We start from the raw sequence: 11,807 nt of genomic DNA, 5'->3' as shown, positions 1-11,807 counted from the left end.
GCTCCCGTTCACATGGAGCTGAAAAGCCAATCTCCTTTGAAGTGTCCCGTGCCCAGTAGCCTGGGCTGTGGAGGAGGAAACATCTCCCTGCTCCTGAGTGGTGATACTACGGACCCCCAAAGAGCCATGGTCCCCCAGCAGGGGCAGCTCCCCAGAGATCTGTGGAGCAGCAGAGCCCAGAAAGACCAGGATACAGAGCAGGAGGAAAGGACCAGACGAGAACGGACTCCAGGGACAGGGGGAAGAGCAGAGAATGTTTCCCTGGTCTCAGGGAAAGGATTTGGGGTGCAAATCTGACTTAATGCAATCCATCCCTGCATGCTTCTGCAAAGAGAGGGGTGTCTTTCCTCTGGCCTCATGCCAATAAGAGCATTCCCCCTGCACAGAGGGCCAGGGACAGTTCTCAGCTCCATCAGTAAAAAGCCAGCAGAGCACCAGAGCTGCCCAGTGCCAGCCCCAGCAGCAGCAGAGGCACAAATCCTGCCCTGCCAGCCAGTGAAGGGGAAGGCTGAGGGCAAGGGGCTTCCTCAGAGGCTCTGCGATCCACTGGGGTTAATCCCGGGATCACATCTTTCTCCGTCCCCTCTAACTCCAGGAGCAGGTCAGAGGAGGCCAGGCTGCATAGCCCTGTGGTGGGTCAGCCAGTGAGGTCCAGTCCCCAGAAGGGACCCTGTGACACTGACTGTGCCCTGAAGAGGACATCCCCAGGGTGCTCGAAAAGCCCCATCTCCAGGGCCAGGGACACCATTCAGATCCTCCCAAAAGCAAAGAGAACACGTCACCCCCCCCAAGCCGAGAGACCCACTTAGGTGCCCTCAAGAAGCACTACTGCCCCCTCCATCCCTTCGTGTCCCGAGCATCCCTGTCACGGAGAGCAGTGGCCCTGCTCCTGCCACGCAGGGACCTGGGAGGCACAGTTTCTGATTTAATTTTGGATGTGGGGAAAAAAAAAAAAAAAAAAAGTGCTTTTTGCTCTCATTCCTGTCTTTTGGGATTAACCCCGCACCGGGACCACCCCCCTGCCTGGCCCGTGTTCTCCGCGGGAGGTCAGCAGGGCAGTGCGGGGAGCGGAGGGGCCGTGGGGCAGCCGGCATGGGAGGGCAGGCAGCTTGCAGGGGGTCCGGGGGCGTTTGGGGGAGGGCGGGGGCATCCGGCCAAATGCCCCCCGCTTTCCCTTTCGGCTCTCCAGCTCCCGGAGCTGGTTGTCTTGTGTCATTTGTTACTGCCGGGGGAGATGGGACACCACCACCCCCCCTTTAAATTCCTGCTATTGTGGAGTGCAGACCGGGTTGGACCTGGGTGTTTAGATGACATCACCGAGCAGGTTGGGTTATAAAATGAATGAAGCAGAAAGCAGCCCAAGTTCACTAGCTCGGCACTTCGCAGGCGGCAGGAGGGACCTCGGGGCTCCGCTCTGAACTTTGACTCCCGTCCCGTCCCGTCCTCTCCCCGGGGCTGCCCTCGGCTCCCCGCTGCCCCCCCGGCCCCCCTCCCGCTCGGCCCCGCAGGATGCAGATCTCACCCTTGCTGGCTGGTGGACTTTTACTCGCGCTGCTCTCCGTCAGGCTGGAGGCGAAGCCGGCGTCTCAGCTCCCACAGAAGGTACGGCTGGAGCTTTCTCCGGCTCTTCCTCCTTTCCCGGTCCCGCTCAGAGTCCTAACGGCACAGGGGGAGACGTGGGGTGACTGTGGGGTGCCAGATTCAGTGCAGAGAGGGGTTCTTCTCTCCTCATGTGCTGTTTGACTGCAAGAGGGACTCCCTGCTTCTCCAGGCTGTCCCGAACGTCCGGGGACGTCAGCCCCAAACCAGAGGCTGGAGTGGGATGCGGTGTGCCCCGTACCCCGCGGGATCGGGGCAGGGGAGGGTGGCAGTCTGCTCCCCGGAGTCACCCTGGGGACCCCTCTGTGCCGGGCACGGGGAAGGGGGGGCAGAGCCGGAGCGGGGCGGGCAGCAGGTGCACGGTGGGACAGGATGCGAGACCGGAGCCCTCCGGGCAGTCCTGACCAAACTGGCCAGGCAAGGGCACAGAGGTGTGTGCCCCTTCTCCCGGTGTCCCGCGGGGAAGGGGTGCTCCAGATGAGAGTGTCCCAGGGACCTGGCTGTCCCGAGATGCTGAGGAGGAGGGATGTGTCCGAGGCCACCGACACTGGGTGGCACTGCCCCAAGGTCTGGGCACAGAGATGGGGACATGGTCTGACGAGTGCCCCAGGACAGCAGTGGGATAGGAGTGGTGGTGTTCCTGTATGGAACTGGGGTGCAGCCTGCAGAAAAAGAGTTGATACAGGGGGGTGTTGGGAAGATGAATGAGGATGAACATTTACAGGGCTTGGTGGGCAGCAGCTCTAAGCAGGGAGAGAGATGGGAGGCCTGGGAGATGGGGGGACAGTAAGGAAGGAGGTGTGTCCCCCTAATTGTGGGTCAGGGAGGATTGGGAGGACACAAAGAGTATTTACTAGGGGAGGGAGCAGCAAGGAGGGGGAACCCTGATCTCCCCACCACTGCTGGGGACACTCTACAAGGCAGGGGTGCCGGGGGAGCTGTGGGGCAGGACCCCTCCCCATAATCTGAAGAGGTTTGTAAACTGGTGAGGGATGCAGTGACCGAAGGGGTCTGAAAGAAAAGGACCTCCCAGCTTTCACGCCCCTTCAGGTTATGGGTGGGGGCGAGGACGGGACGAGATGGGACGACGGGATAGTGACAGCAGCACAGCTGGGGGGTGCAGCTGTGGGATGGAGGGGAGGTGTGGGATATGCAGTGACCGGGACAGGAAGACACCGCTATGGTGTGGGTCAGGGGAATGCTCTGACCCCAGGGAAGGGAGCACACATTTAGAGAAGGGAGAAGATACTCTGGGCACAGACGCGGGGTGATGGACTCCACTGCCGGGCACAGACCCAATCGCGAGTTTGCATCGCAGAGGGGATACACCGACCCCCGTGCGCGTCCCTTGCGGGGGTCCCCAGCGCTGATGGGGATCGCTGGGGACGGCGGCGCTCTGACCCTCTCCTCCCCACAGGCCTCCCGCGGGTCGGCAGCGGCGGCGGCGGCGGCGGCGGCGGCGGCGGCGGCGGCGGCAGCGGGTCCGCCCGAGTCGGCGGAGCGGGAAAAGGAGCGGGAGAAGGAGCGGGAGAAGGAGCGGACCGGCGGCGGCGGCGGCTCGGGCCCGCGGGAGGCGCGGGAGGCGCGGGCCGAGGCGCGGGCGCGGGCGGGCTGGGCGCGCCTGCTGCAGGACCCGCCGGGCCGCCGCCACAAGGGCCTCCACAAGAAGGGCCTGGGCAAGGGCTGCTTCGGGCTCAAGCTGGATCGCATCGGCACCATGAGCGGCCTCGGATGCTGAGGGACCCCTGGCGGTGAGTGCGCAGCCAGGCCGGGATGGGGCCGGGATGGGGCCGGGATGGGGCCGGGCGGCAGCGCTCCGGTACTGCGAGGGATGCGGAGGATGCGCTGCCCTGTGAACGCGAGATGCCAGCGGGCGGGACTGCAGGTGTTCATCCCGCTGAGCCTCGCAACCCCTGGCATTGCAGGCGGGCAAAAGAGGAGAACCCCAAAGTCGGCCTGAATTGCATTCCCGTCCGGAATCCACCGGCCCTCCTGCTGCCTTGCCCTGTAGAAGGATCAGAGACCCCAGCTGCTCCCGCAGCAGCTCAGACTGGATCCCCCCTAATTTGAGCTAGACCCGTAGGCTCCGGGGAGGATGCAGGAGGAGCTCCTGTGCAGCCACATGTTCCCAGTTTCCCCCTGTGCTTGACACACATAGGTGACTATGGATAGGTGTTAGGAGGGCAGGGTCCCTCCTTGTGTGCCTGCAGTGGGAGGGTTAGTGAAGCTCCTGTCAGCCATGCTCCAGTGCTTTTAATTTAAGGAAAAACAATACACAAGTTCCCCAGGTGCCTTCTAGGTGTGGTGACAGCCAAGAGTAGCACTTTCCTAACTACAGCTTTGCATCCAAGCAAGTTATGGGAAGCTGGGAGAAGTTCTTCCCACAGTGCTTCTTCAGTCACTGCTTAGCAACCAATGGGCAAAGTAGTGTCACTTTCCCAAAGTGATGGGTTTGGGAAAAACATGGCAGTGCCTCCCCTGCCAGGTCTCCCTGAGGGTTCTGGGGGCAGTAAGGCACTGTTCTGGCCTAGCCCTGCCAGCAGGACACACACAGATGAACTCATGCTGCAGCCCAGGCCATTCACTCTTCTTCCCGTGGCACAGCACTGCCCCACTCACAGGGACATGCCCGGCCCTGCAGTAACATAACTGGGCACAGAGGGGACTGGATCCAGCTGCTCTGCAGAGTGATGGCAATAGCACAGCCCCAAGGTGCCCACAGGATGCCATTGCTGGTCTATGGCCTCTCCTGAAGGGATGGGTGCTCTTTCTCTCCTCCCTTATGTAGAGGCTCCTCAATATTGCCAAGTAGTGCCAGCTCAGGGCTCCAAGAACACACATACCCCATGCAGGCAGCTTACAGCCATTCCCTCTCACTAAACTCATCAGGACAAGAAAAAAGCTCCAATAGACACAGGGGCAGGAGGAGCAGCAGCTTCCGTCAGCCTCTCCGCTGAACACCAGCCAGAAAGCAAAGGGTGCACTTCTTCCTTGCTTTAGCACAAGCAAAAAAGCTCAGGGATGGCTTCTGCTGAGTTCAGCATCCCCCAGGCCCAGGTTACTTTGGCAGGGGTTTTGGCTGGGTATGGGTAAGGGGTGCTGTATGGCAAGTACTAACAGGCACTTTGTTCTTGTTCCTCCCAGGGCTTTGAATCTGTAGTCCACTTTATCCTACCATGTGCGGCCAGGCATGGCCATCCCCCAAGCAACACCTAGAAGAGCAGGGACCCTCTTGGAATGGACAAAAGATGTGGCTGTGTTTTTCTTTTTGGTACGAGGAGTCATGGCACCAGCTGTTTTGATTTTGTTATTTTTTTAACAAGTGCTCTCTATCTTATATATATTATATATACAAACACTCACCGAGACAAGGGACAGTGCTTTTCCAAGAGACTGATGAAGCCAGCTGTATAACGTTGCTGTTTGTAAATTCATGTCATGCATAAATGTATTTATGTTGTAAAGCTATTTATATATTGTTTATAAAGAGATATTTATAAAAAAATTATTTATGTAACTAAATGAAAAGTCAAGCATTGTAACATTTTTTGTCCTAAGTAGTTGAAAAACTTTAAAAAAAAATCATTCCATGTGGCATTTTGTAACCTGTCTTTATTTAAAAATTCACATACACTTTAAATGTCAGATTGATTGATTTCCACAGAGCTAAAGAAGAAATTGTTCAAATGTTTTAGAAAAGTCAGGAGTGAGAGAAAGGCCAGCTGATATTTTAAGCTTTGGTCCCATATGCAAAAGTAAATTTATGCCCAATCCTGTGATGCTCTGATGGACTGAATCCTGCTCGGTGCTGCAAGGCTCTGCAGACCCCAGCTGAGCTCCCTGCAAGAGCACACGGCCTTGGGCAGCACATCCATGCCCAGGTCCCAAATGGCACCCGTGGAAATGAGCCCACCATGGTTAACAGCCGAGTCCTGGATCGACAGCAGTGTGACAAGGGCAGCACCTGGCCTAGATGGGCTTTAACCACTTCCAGTGCAAGTTGCAGCCCATAACTACAGTTCTGTCACTGGTGCTGGATGGAGACGCCATCCCTGCTCACAGCAACAAAGAGCCCGTGCTGGATCTGGCCCCTGGCTGTGCTGGTGGGGCAGAGCTTTGTGCCTGAGGCACTGCTATTCCAGGATCCGGTGGCCCATTTAGTATCTTGTTGATATTCCCATTCTCCAGCCCTTTGCCACTAAGCTGTAAAGTCCCTTCCTCCAACAGAGATTTATTTAACTGAGCCAGGGACAATACGTAGACAGACCAAAATATACTGAGAGCTGCCTGGTAAGGATTCATGGACACAGCTGTTGCTACAGCTTCTTGCTATGTAAAGTGCATGAAATAAATCGTTAAAATGGCTCGGAGCTCTAAAGGAAACAGCAAGTGAGGGGGCGGGGAGAGCAGTAAACACGCAAACTCCTGCTTGAAGGCTCTTTGGTCTCATTCTTCAAAGAGGCCTTAGAAAAAAAAGAGTGGCAGGTGCCCAGCCCAGCCGTGACAGGAGTCACAAATTACGCCCTTGCCATTGTAGTGGGCTGGGAAACGACAAGCATTATGCTCTGCTGGGCTCCGGTGCCTAGGACAGGGCAAAAAGAAAGTCACCAAGACCCAGAGGCAAAGCGATCTTTTTCCTTAGCAACCACCAGGAAAACCATGGAAAACTCCAGCCAGACTCACCCCAGCTCTGACAGAACACTGGGTGCACAGAACAAGAGGATTCATCCTGACACCTGACAGCTCAATCATCAGGTTTGGAGCATGCAGGGGACATTTCTGACCTCTCATGCGCATGGGCTCCGTCAGAGACAGGTACCCACCTCACAGCACCCACAGAGTCCAGCTGGATGGGGAGCAGCAGCTGATGGACCACGTAAGATGTTGCCTATGGGCATCCCTCCTCCTGGCAGGGAGGGAGGCAGGATGGGCAAGTGGCAGCTTCCATAGGGAATGACAACCCACTGTAAGGGCTCTGTAAGTCAAATACACCTGTGAAGGTCACGCTACCAGCTCCACACATCTTTAGAGGGAAGGACAGGCTCCTCAAGAGATGCCCATTAGAGGGGATTTTCCACTGTCACCCAGCAAACCTAAGGGACAATAAGGAATCGCTTACTGTGCAGACCTTGCACAGACAGGTCTGAACAGAGGTGTAAGAAGGTGGTGCTGCAGGTCCTGTTCAGGGTCTTGGTTCTTGAGCATGAAGCCAGAGTAGTGACCATGACTGAATAACCAAGGTGAGGACAATTCCCCTTTCAGTTTTGGCTTTTTGCTGCAAGCCAGAGGCGAAATAAAACCACCTCCTTCATGACAGATGGGTTGTCCTCAACACAGCAGCAGGGACTCAGTCTCAGGAATTCAATCCACACAATTTGACCACCTGAGTGGTGGCAGTGAGTGAGGCAGAACTTGAAATAAGGTTGTGAGATCAGAGATCACAGCCTGGGCTCATGTACAATCTGGATTCCCGTTTCTCCTCAGCAGCATTGTCCAAGGGAAAAAGCACAGCTCACAGCATGGGTCCCTTCCATCCACTGAGCTTTCTGGGAAAGCAAGCCCAAGGAAAAGGACAAAGCTGTATGGCAAAAGGACATGAGCTTGGCAGAAGAAAAGCAATCAGAGCTAGAGCTCCTGGTGCAGAGGGAGAGGATAACAGCTTGGTTCCTTGCTTTGCTGCTTCTGGTCTGGCCAAGGATAAGCCACCCTGTCCCTCAGGATGTGGATTTCCACCAACAGGACGGGAATATTGTGCCCATGTGGGGGTGTGAGCTGATGTGAAGAGAGAAGGCAGCACTCGGGGGTGAAAGAACACTTGGGAAAGCTCAGATCCACTCAACCTCAGCCCCTCTGTGGCACAGCCAGACCAGTGGGTCTGACAGGCAGAGAGTGGCACTGCCAGCAGAGGTCAGTTCCCAGAGCACTGATGAGCACTTTCCTGGTTCGCTGGACAAGCCAGAATGGGAATCAGAAGTGGCTCATTAGAGCATACTAATCCCCCAAAAAGGTCACAACTGGGTCTCCCTGACAGGGGCTCAGTAGAAAACAAGGGCAGCAAGAAAGAGGGGCCACAGAAATCTAATTAAGAGGCAGGGAGGCATCTTGTGCAGCAAAACCAAATTCATCTTGCATCACTGCCTCCCCTGTGGGCCAGCTAGGTCAGATCCTCACAACATCCCATTAAAAGATTCATGGGCAGCCCTGGAAAACTCCCCTGCCACATCCTAGCCCAGACAGTGTAACTGGACAACAGTTGTTCTGGATGCAAGGTGCAGCCTCAGGAGGTGGCATCTGATATCTCAACCACAGTCTCAGACAATGGCCTTTAGCAGAGGTGTGTACATACACCTGGAAGTAAGAGAAGGAGTCCCAGGGTCCTCTGTCCATATTCAGATCAAACCAGCACTCATGGGACCTACATGTTTCCTGCACCACCAGCTGAACGAGCAGTAGCTAATTCAGCTTCCTAATGGGAATACTTGTGACAACACAGGAACAGCCTTGATTTCTCCTCTCCAGGAGCAATTCCTAGCAGGAGTTGAACTATAGGCCCCCAGCCTGAAAAAGCACACAGCTCTCTAGTGAAAAAGGACAAAGAGCTTCCTCCAGTGCTGTAGTACAAGTGCCTGGGAAAAGCCCAAACAAGCTGGAACAGACCTTGGAGCTCTCACAACAGGGATACAGTTGCCTTCTAATGTGTGGGAAATCAGTTCTGTTCCCGCAGCCCATATTGCATGTTTTTCCCTGATACCATTCATGCAGCTTTTCTCAGGTACTTATTGCTGAAGGGTTACAAAGCCCAGCTCAAGGTGACAGCAAATCCCAAAGCAATGAAGAAAAAGAGAAGCCCAGAGTCCCAGAGCAGGAGAGCAAAGGAATTTTCCATCTGGAAAGGGACTTGAGGCATGGAGCAGGGACTGCCAGGAGCAGCAGCACACATGCCCCTGCCACTTGCTCCAGGACTTCTCCAAGCATGGGCTGTTTCCCTCAGAATGCAGAAAAACAAAGGGAAGGGATCACCGGGCAACTTCCAGAGGGAGCCTGCACTTGATACAAGCGTGAATTGAAAACAAGAAGGGAATTGAATTCATGCCCCTTCCTGTCAGTCAGCAACTAACCTTGTCAGGAGGGATGGCAGCACTAACCGAATCAGGCAATTCATTAGGCTGGGGCACACAGCAAAAGCCCACACTCTCTGGAGCAGAACTATAGTGAAAATCCAGGGTAATGAGTTGCAAACTGCCTTTGTAAATGACACTTCTGCAGTGGCTCTGGCAGGCTGGGAAAAGAGCTAATAGGAAAATCATTAGGTAGCATCCCTTTGATATTGTTGAAAACTGCACAGGCTATTTTTCCTGCCCCCTCCATAATTAACCTGGTATATTACCCATAATACTCCAGGCTGATATTCCCACAATGGACCACCTTATCTGCACCAGGGAAAAAGAAGGGTATGCTATTTAAAAGGAAGATGACTTCTGAAAAAGCTTAAAAGGTTTAAGATTTTCCCCCTACTGCACACACGCATCTTCTTCAACTCCATCAGCAACCAACCTCTGCCCAGCCAGGAGACCAAACCCCTGTCACAGTCAGCAAGCAGGAACAAGGCTGTCCTGGGAAATGCAGCTGCAGAGGAACTGATCTGCCCAAGGTTGCTCTCTGCAGCTGCAGCAGAGCTGGAAGAGGACACAGCTCTGTGCTTTGCCTCTTATTTACAACACTGTCCTTGTCCTTGATTTCATTTATACTAAACCAGGCTGCAGCCTGCGCCTCCTGAGACGCAGAACAGCTCTGAGGAGCAATGCCTACCCACCTGGCTTGTCTGCCAGCAAGGAGAGGTGTCATCTCAGAAAAGGTACAGCATCACAGCTGGCAGGTGATCCTGAAGGAACTGGTGCTCTCTAACAGCTGTGAAGGTGACAATGAAACATAGAGATGTTACTTAGTGCATCAGCACAGAGCAGCCTTAGGACGGTGCTAATCATGAGACAGTGAGTGAAACACGAGGGCTGGTGAGATAAACAGCATCTTTGGGAAGTCTGGAGGGCAAGAGAGCACTACTTCCAAACCTCATACCCATGAAAATACAGCCTATGGTCAGACAAGCTCCCAATACTCACAAAGAGGCTGATCCTTGATGGAGCGAGGCTTCGCTTACCCATCACAATCAGCTCTTCCAGAAACACAGAGGTATCACATGTGATTAGGGCATTTCAAAAACACCCTAATGATACAGATATCCCAAAGGCTCTTTGGAGATCTGGAGATGTGGAAGTGCGTCCCATCTTCTCCTAGAATTAGAGCAAGCAAGGACTACTTTTGTGCTCTGTGGGGAAATACATATTTCAGACTGTTAAATGACCTTATGGCATCCCATTACTGCCTGGAATTTCCAGTGTGTATGTATGCACATTCACTAGAGCAGGGACATCTTTTCTTATCAACAAGAAAAACTGTGGTCACAGCTCCCACACTCAGGCAATTTGCAGTGGGGCATGTCATGAGATGTACACACTGTACAAAGGAGCATCTGTGCCTGAGGATTCATAGACAAGGAACAAACTGCTGCTCTGCCCATTCCTCTGACCAGTCAGAGAGGGGAGTGGCACCACGGGGACACTGAGAGGCAGGGTCAGCCCAGACTGGGAGGTAAACACACACTCTCTTTACAGAGCACAATCACTTACCTCTGGGAGCTCTGTGGGAGGGCCAAACTTGAGGAACTATCAGGAAAATGTCAACAGTCCCTGAGAGACACGGACCTTCATCATGGAGCAGAGTAAAACAATGACATATTTCTAAAAACTCTGCTGAGAAGTTCAATCAGACTTTCAGGCTAAAATTCCATATTAAGAATACAAGGTTGAGGTTACAAGTAGGAACTGAGATCTCTCTAAACTTTAATTTACCTTTCTTGATGCCTCTGGGTTACTCTCGCTCTGATTACACAAAAATATGCTATGCAGACTCAGGTTTTGGTTCCCTTGCATTAGGTCAGGTGTTACAGAGGACTTAGTGGTGTGGAAAAAAAACAACAGGAAACTTTGTTTGCAACCAGGTGCCCAAGATCTGGCTAGCTGGGTCTATGTATTTGTGGGGCAGGGTCTTAGATTTCTCCATTTCCCCATTATTTAGAATAATAAAGAGCAAGGTTGTTTTTCTGCACTGCAGTTTGCAACAGGCTCAGACACAAAAGTAACAAACCCTGGCACCAACAGCCCCACAAATGCACAAGCTTGGACTGTTTTACTGTGCAGGGGTGGGCTTTGTGTGGTATCCAGCTTAGCTGAACTCATACAAACCTGTACAGAACTGAAAGTTTAGGAGAAGTCTAGTTTACCCATGTGATTTGTTATGTTCTAATACTCAAAGGTAAGGGGCACTGTTTCTTCTGTCTTCCCTGCAATGAGTAAGCTCAAGTCTGCTTCACACACGTGGACCATATAGGATAAGAACACTAAAACCAAAACCACCCTCTGAGGTCTGTATCATTTTCCATCCTTTCAGGAACTGAATGATGTTCAGCAAAATTCACTTGGCAGGGCTGGTGGGAAAATGGCAATTTCTTTCCACCTCTGTCTTCTATGAGGAACAAAAGCTTCACTTTCCCCAGCTTCACTCTGGAGAGCAGCTTTGCAGGTCCTACTCCTGTACATGATCCACAGAGAGAGATCTGCAAGCCTGAGAGCAGCTCCACAAGCACCCATGGGATTTCCTAGGTCTGCACAAGATTGATTACAAGACAGGTCTCAAGTCTGAACACAGAAGGGTCTGTCAGCATCACTGATTTTTCCTCCTGTTCTCAACACAAGAATAAGTTACCATTCAACTTAGCTAAGAAGGTGAGGAGGGAAGTAAAAGAAGAAGAAATTTCAATCCAAAACTTCTTTTTTTTTTCTGTAAAAGACTGACCTCAGCACTGCTTCATCATGTTCCAGAATTGCCTGACGTTAGCTGGTATCAACCGAGTCACGGCAGGAATGCCAGGGACATTTGTTAGCATGAGGCACAGCTTTAGGGCTAAGGCAGCCTACCAGCACTGCAATCAGCTGAGATCCTCTCTTCCATTTTCCAGCTCAGTGCTCAATTCCATATTAAACACGTACTGGTACAAGTGGAGCTGCAGAACACAAAGCTAGACAATAAAGCTCTGAAGAGCAGAGGGAAGGCAGTTCCATCCACTTTCTCTCCCTCTGGGTGGAAAAGGC

The 11,807-nt window shown here is 53.1% G+C and overlaps 1 protein-coding gene across 1 annotated transcript; it reads left to right on the top strand.

Moving 5' to 3' along the window:
• Positions 1-1,509: 1,509 nt before the first annotated feature.
• Positions 1,510-3,337, top strand: NPPC (natriuretic peptide C; the record flags this gene model as incomplete). The annotated part of the gene is made up of 2 exons (XM_082288217.1): positions 1,510-1,602; positions 3,017-3,337. 2 exons carry the CDS (start codon positions 1,510-1,512, stop codon positions 3,335-3,337), a joined length of 414 nt encoding a protein of 137 aa, XP_082144343.1.
• Between the last annotated feature and the right edge of the window lie 8,470 nt (positions 3,338-11,807).

Source organism: Coloeus monedula (genome assembly GCF_965178545.1).
Source record: "Coloeus monedula genome assembly, chromosome: 10".
NCBI lineage: Eukaryota > Metazoa > Chordata > Aves > Passeriformes > Corvidae > Coloeus > Coloeus monedula.
This window is presented reverse-complemented; position numbering and strand designations above follow the sequence as displayed.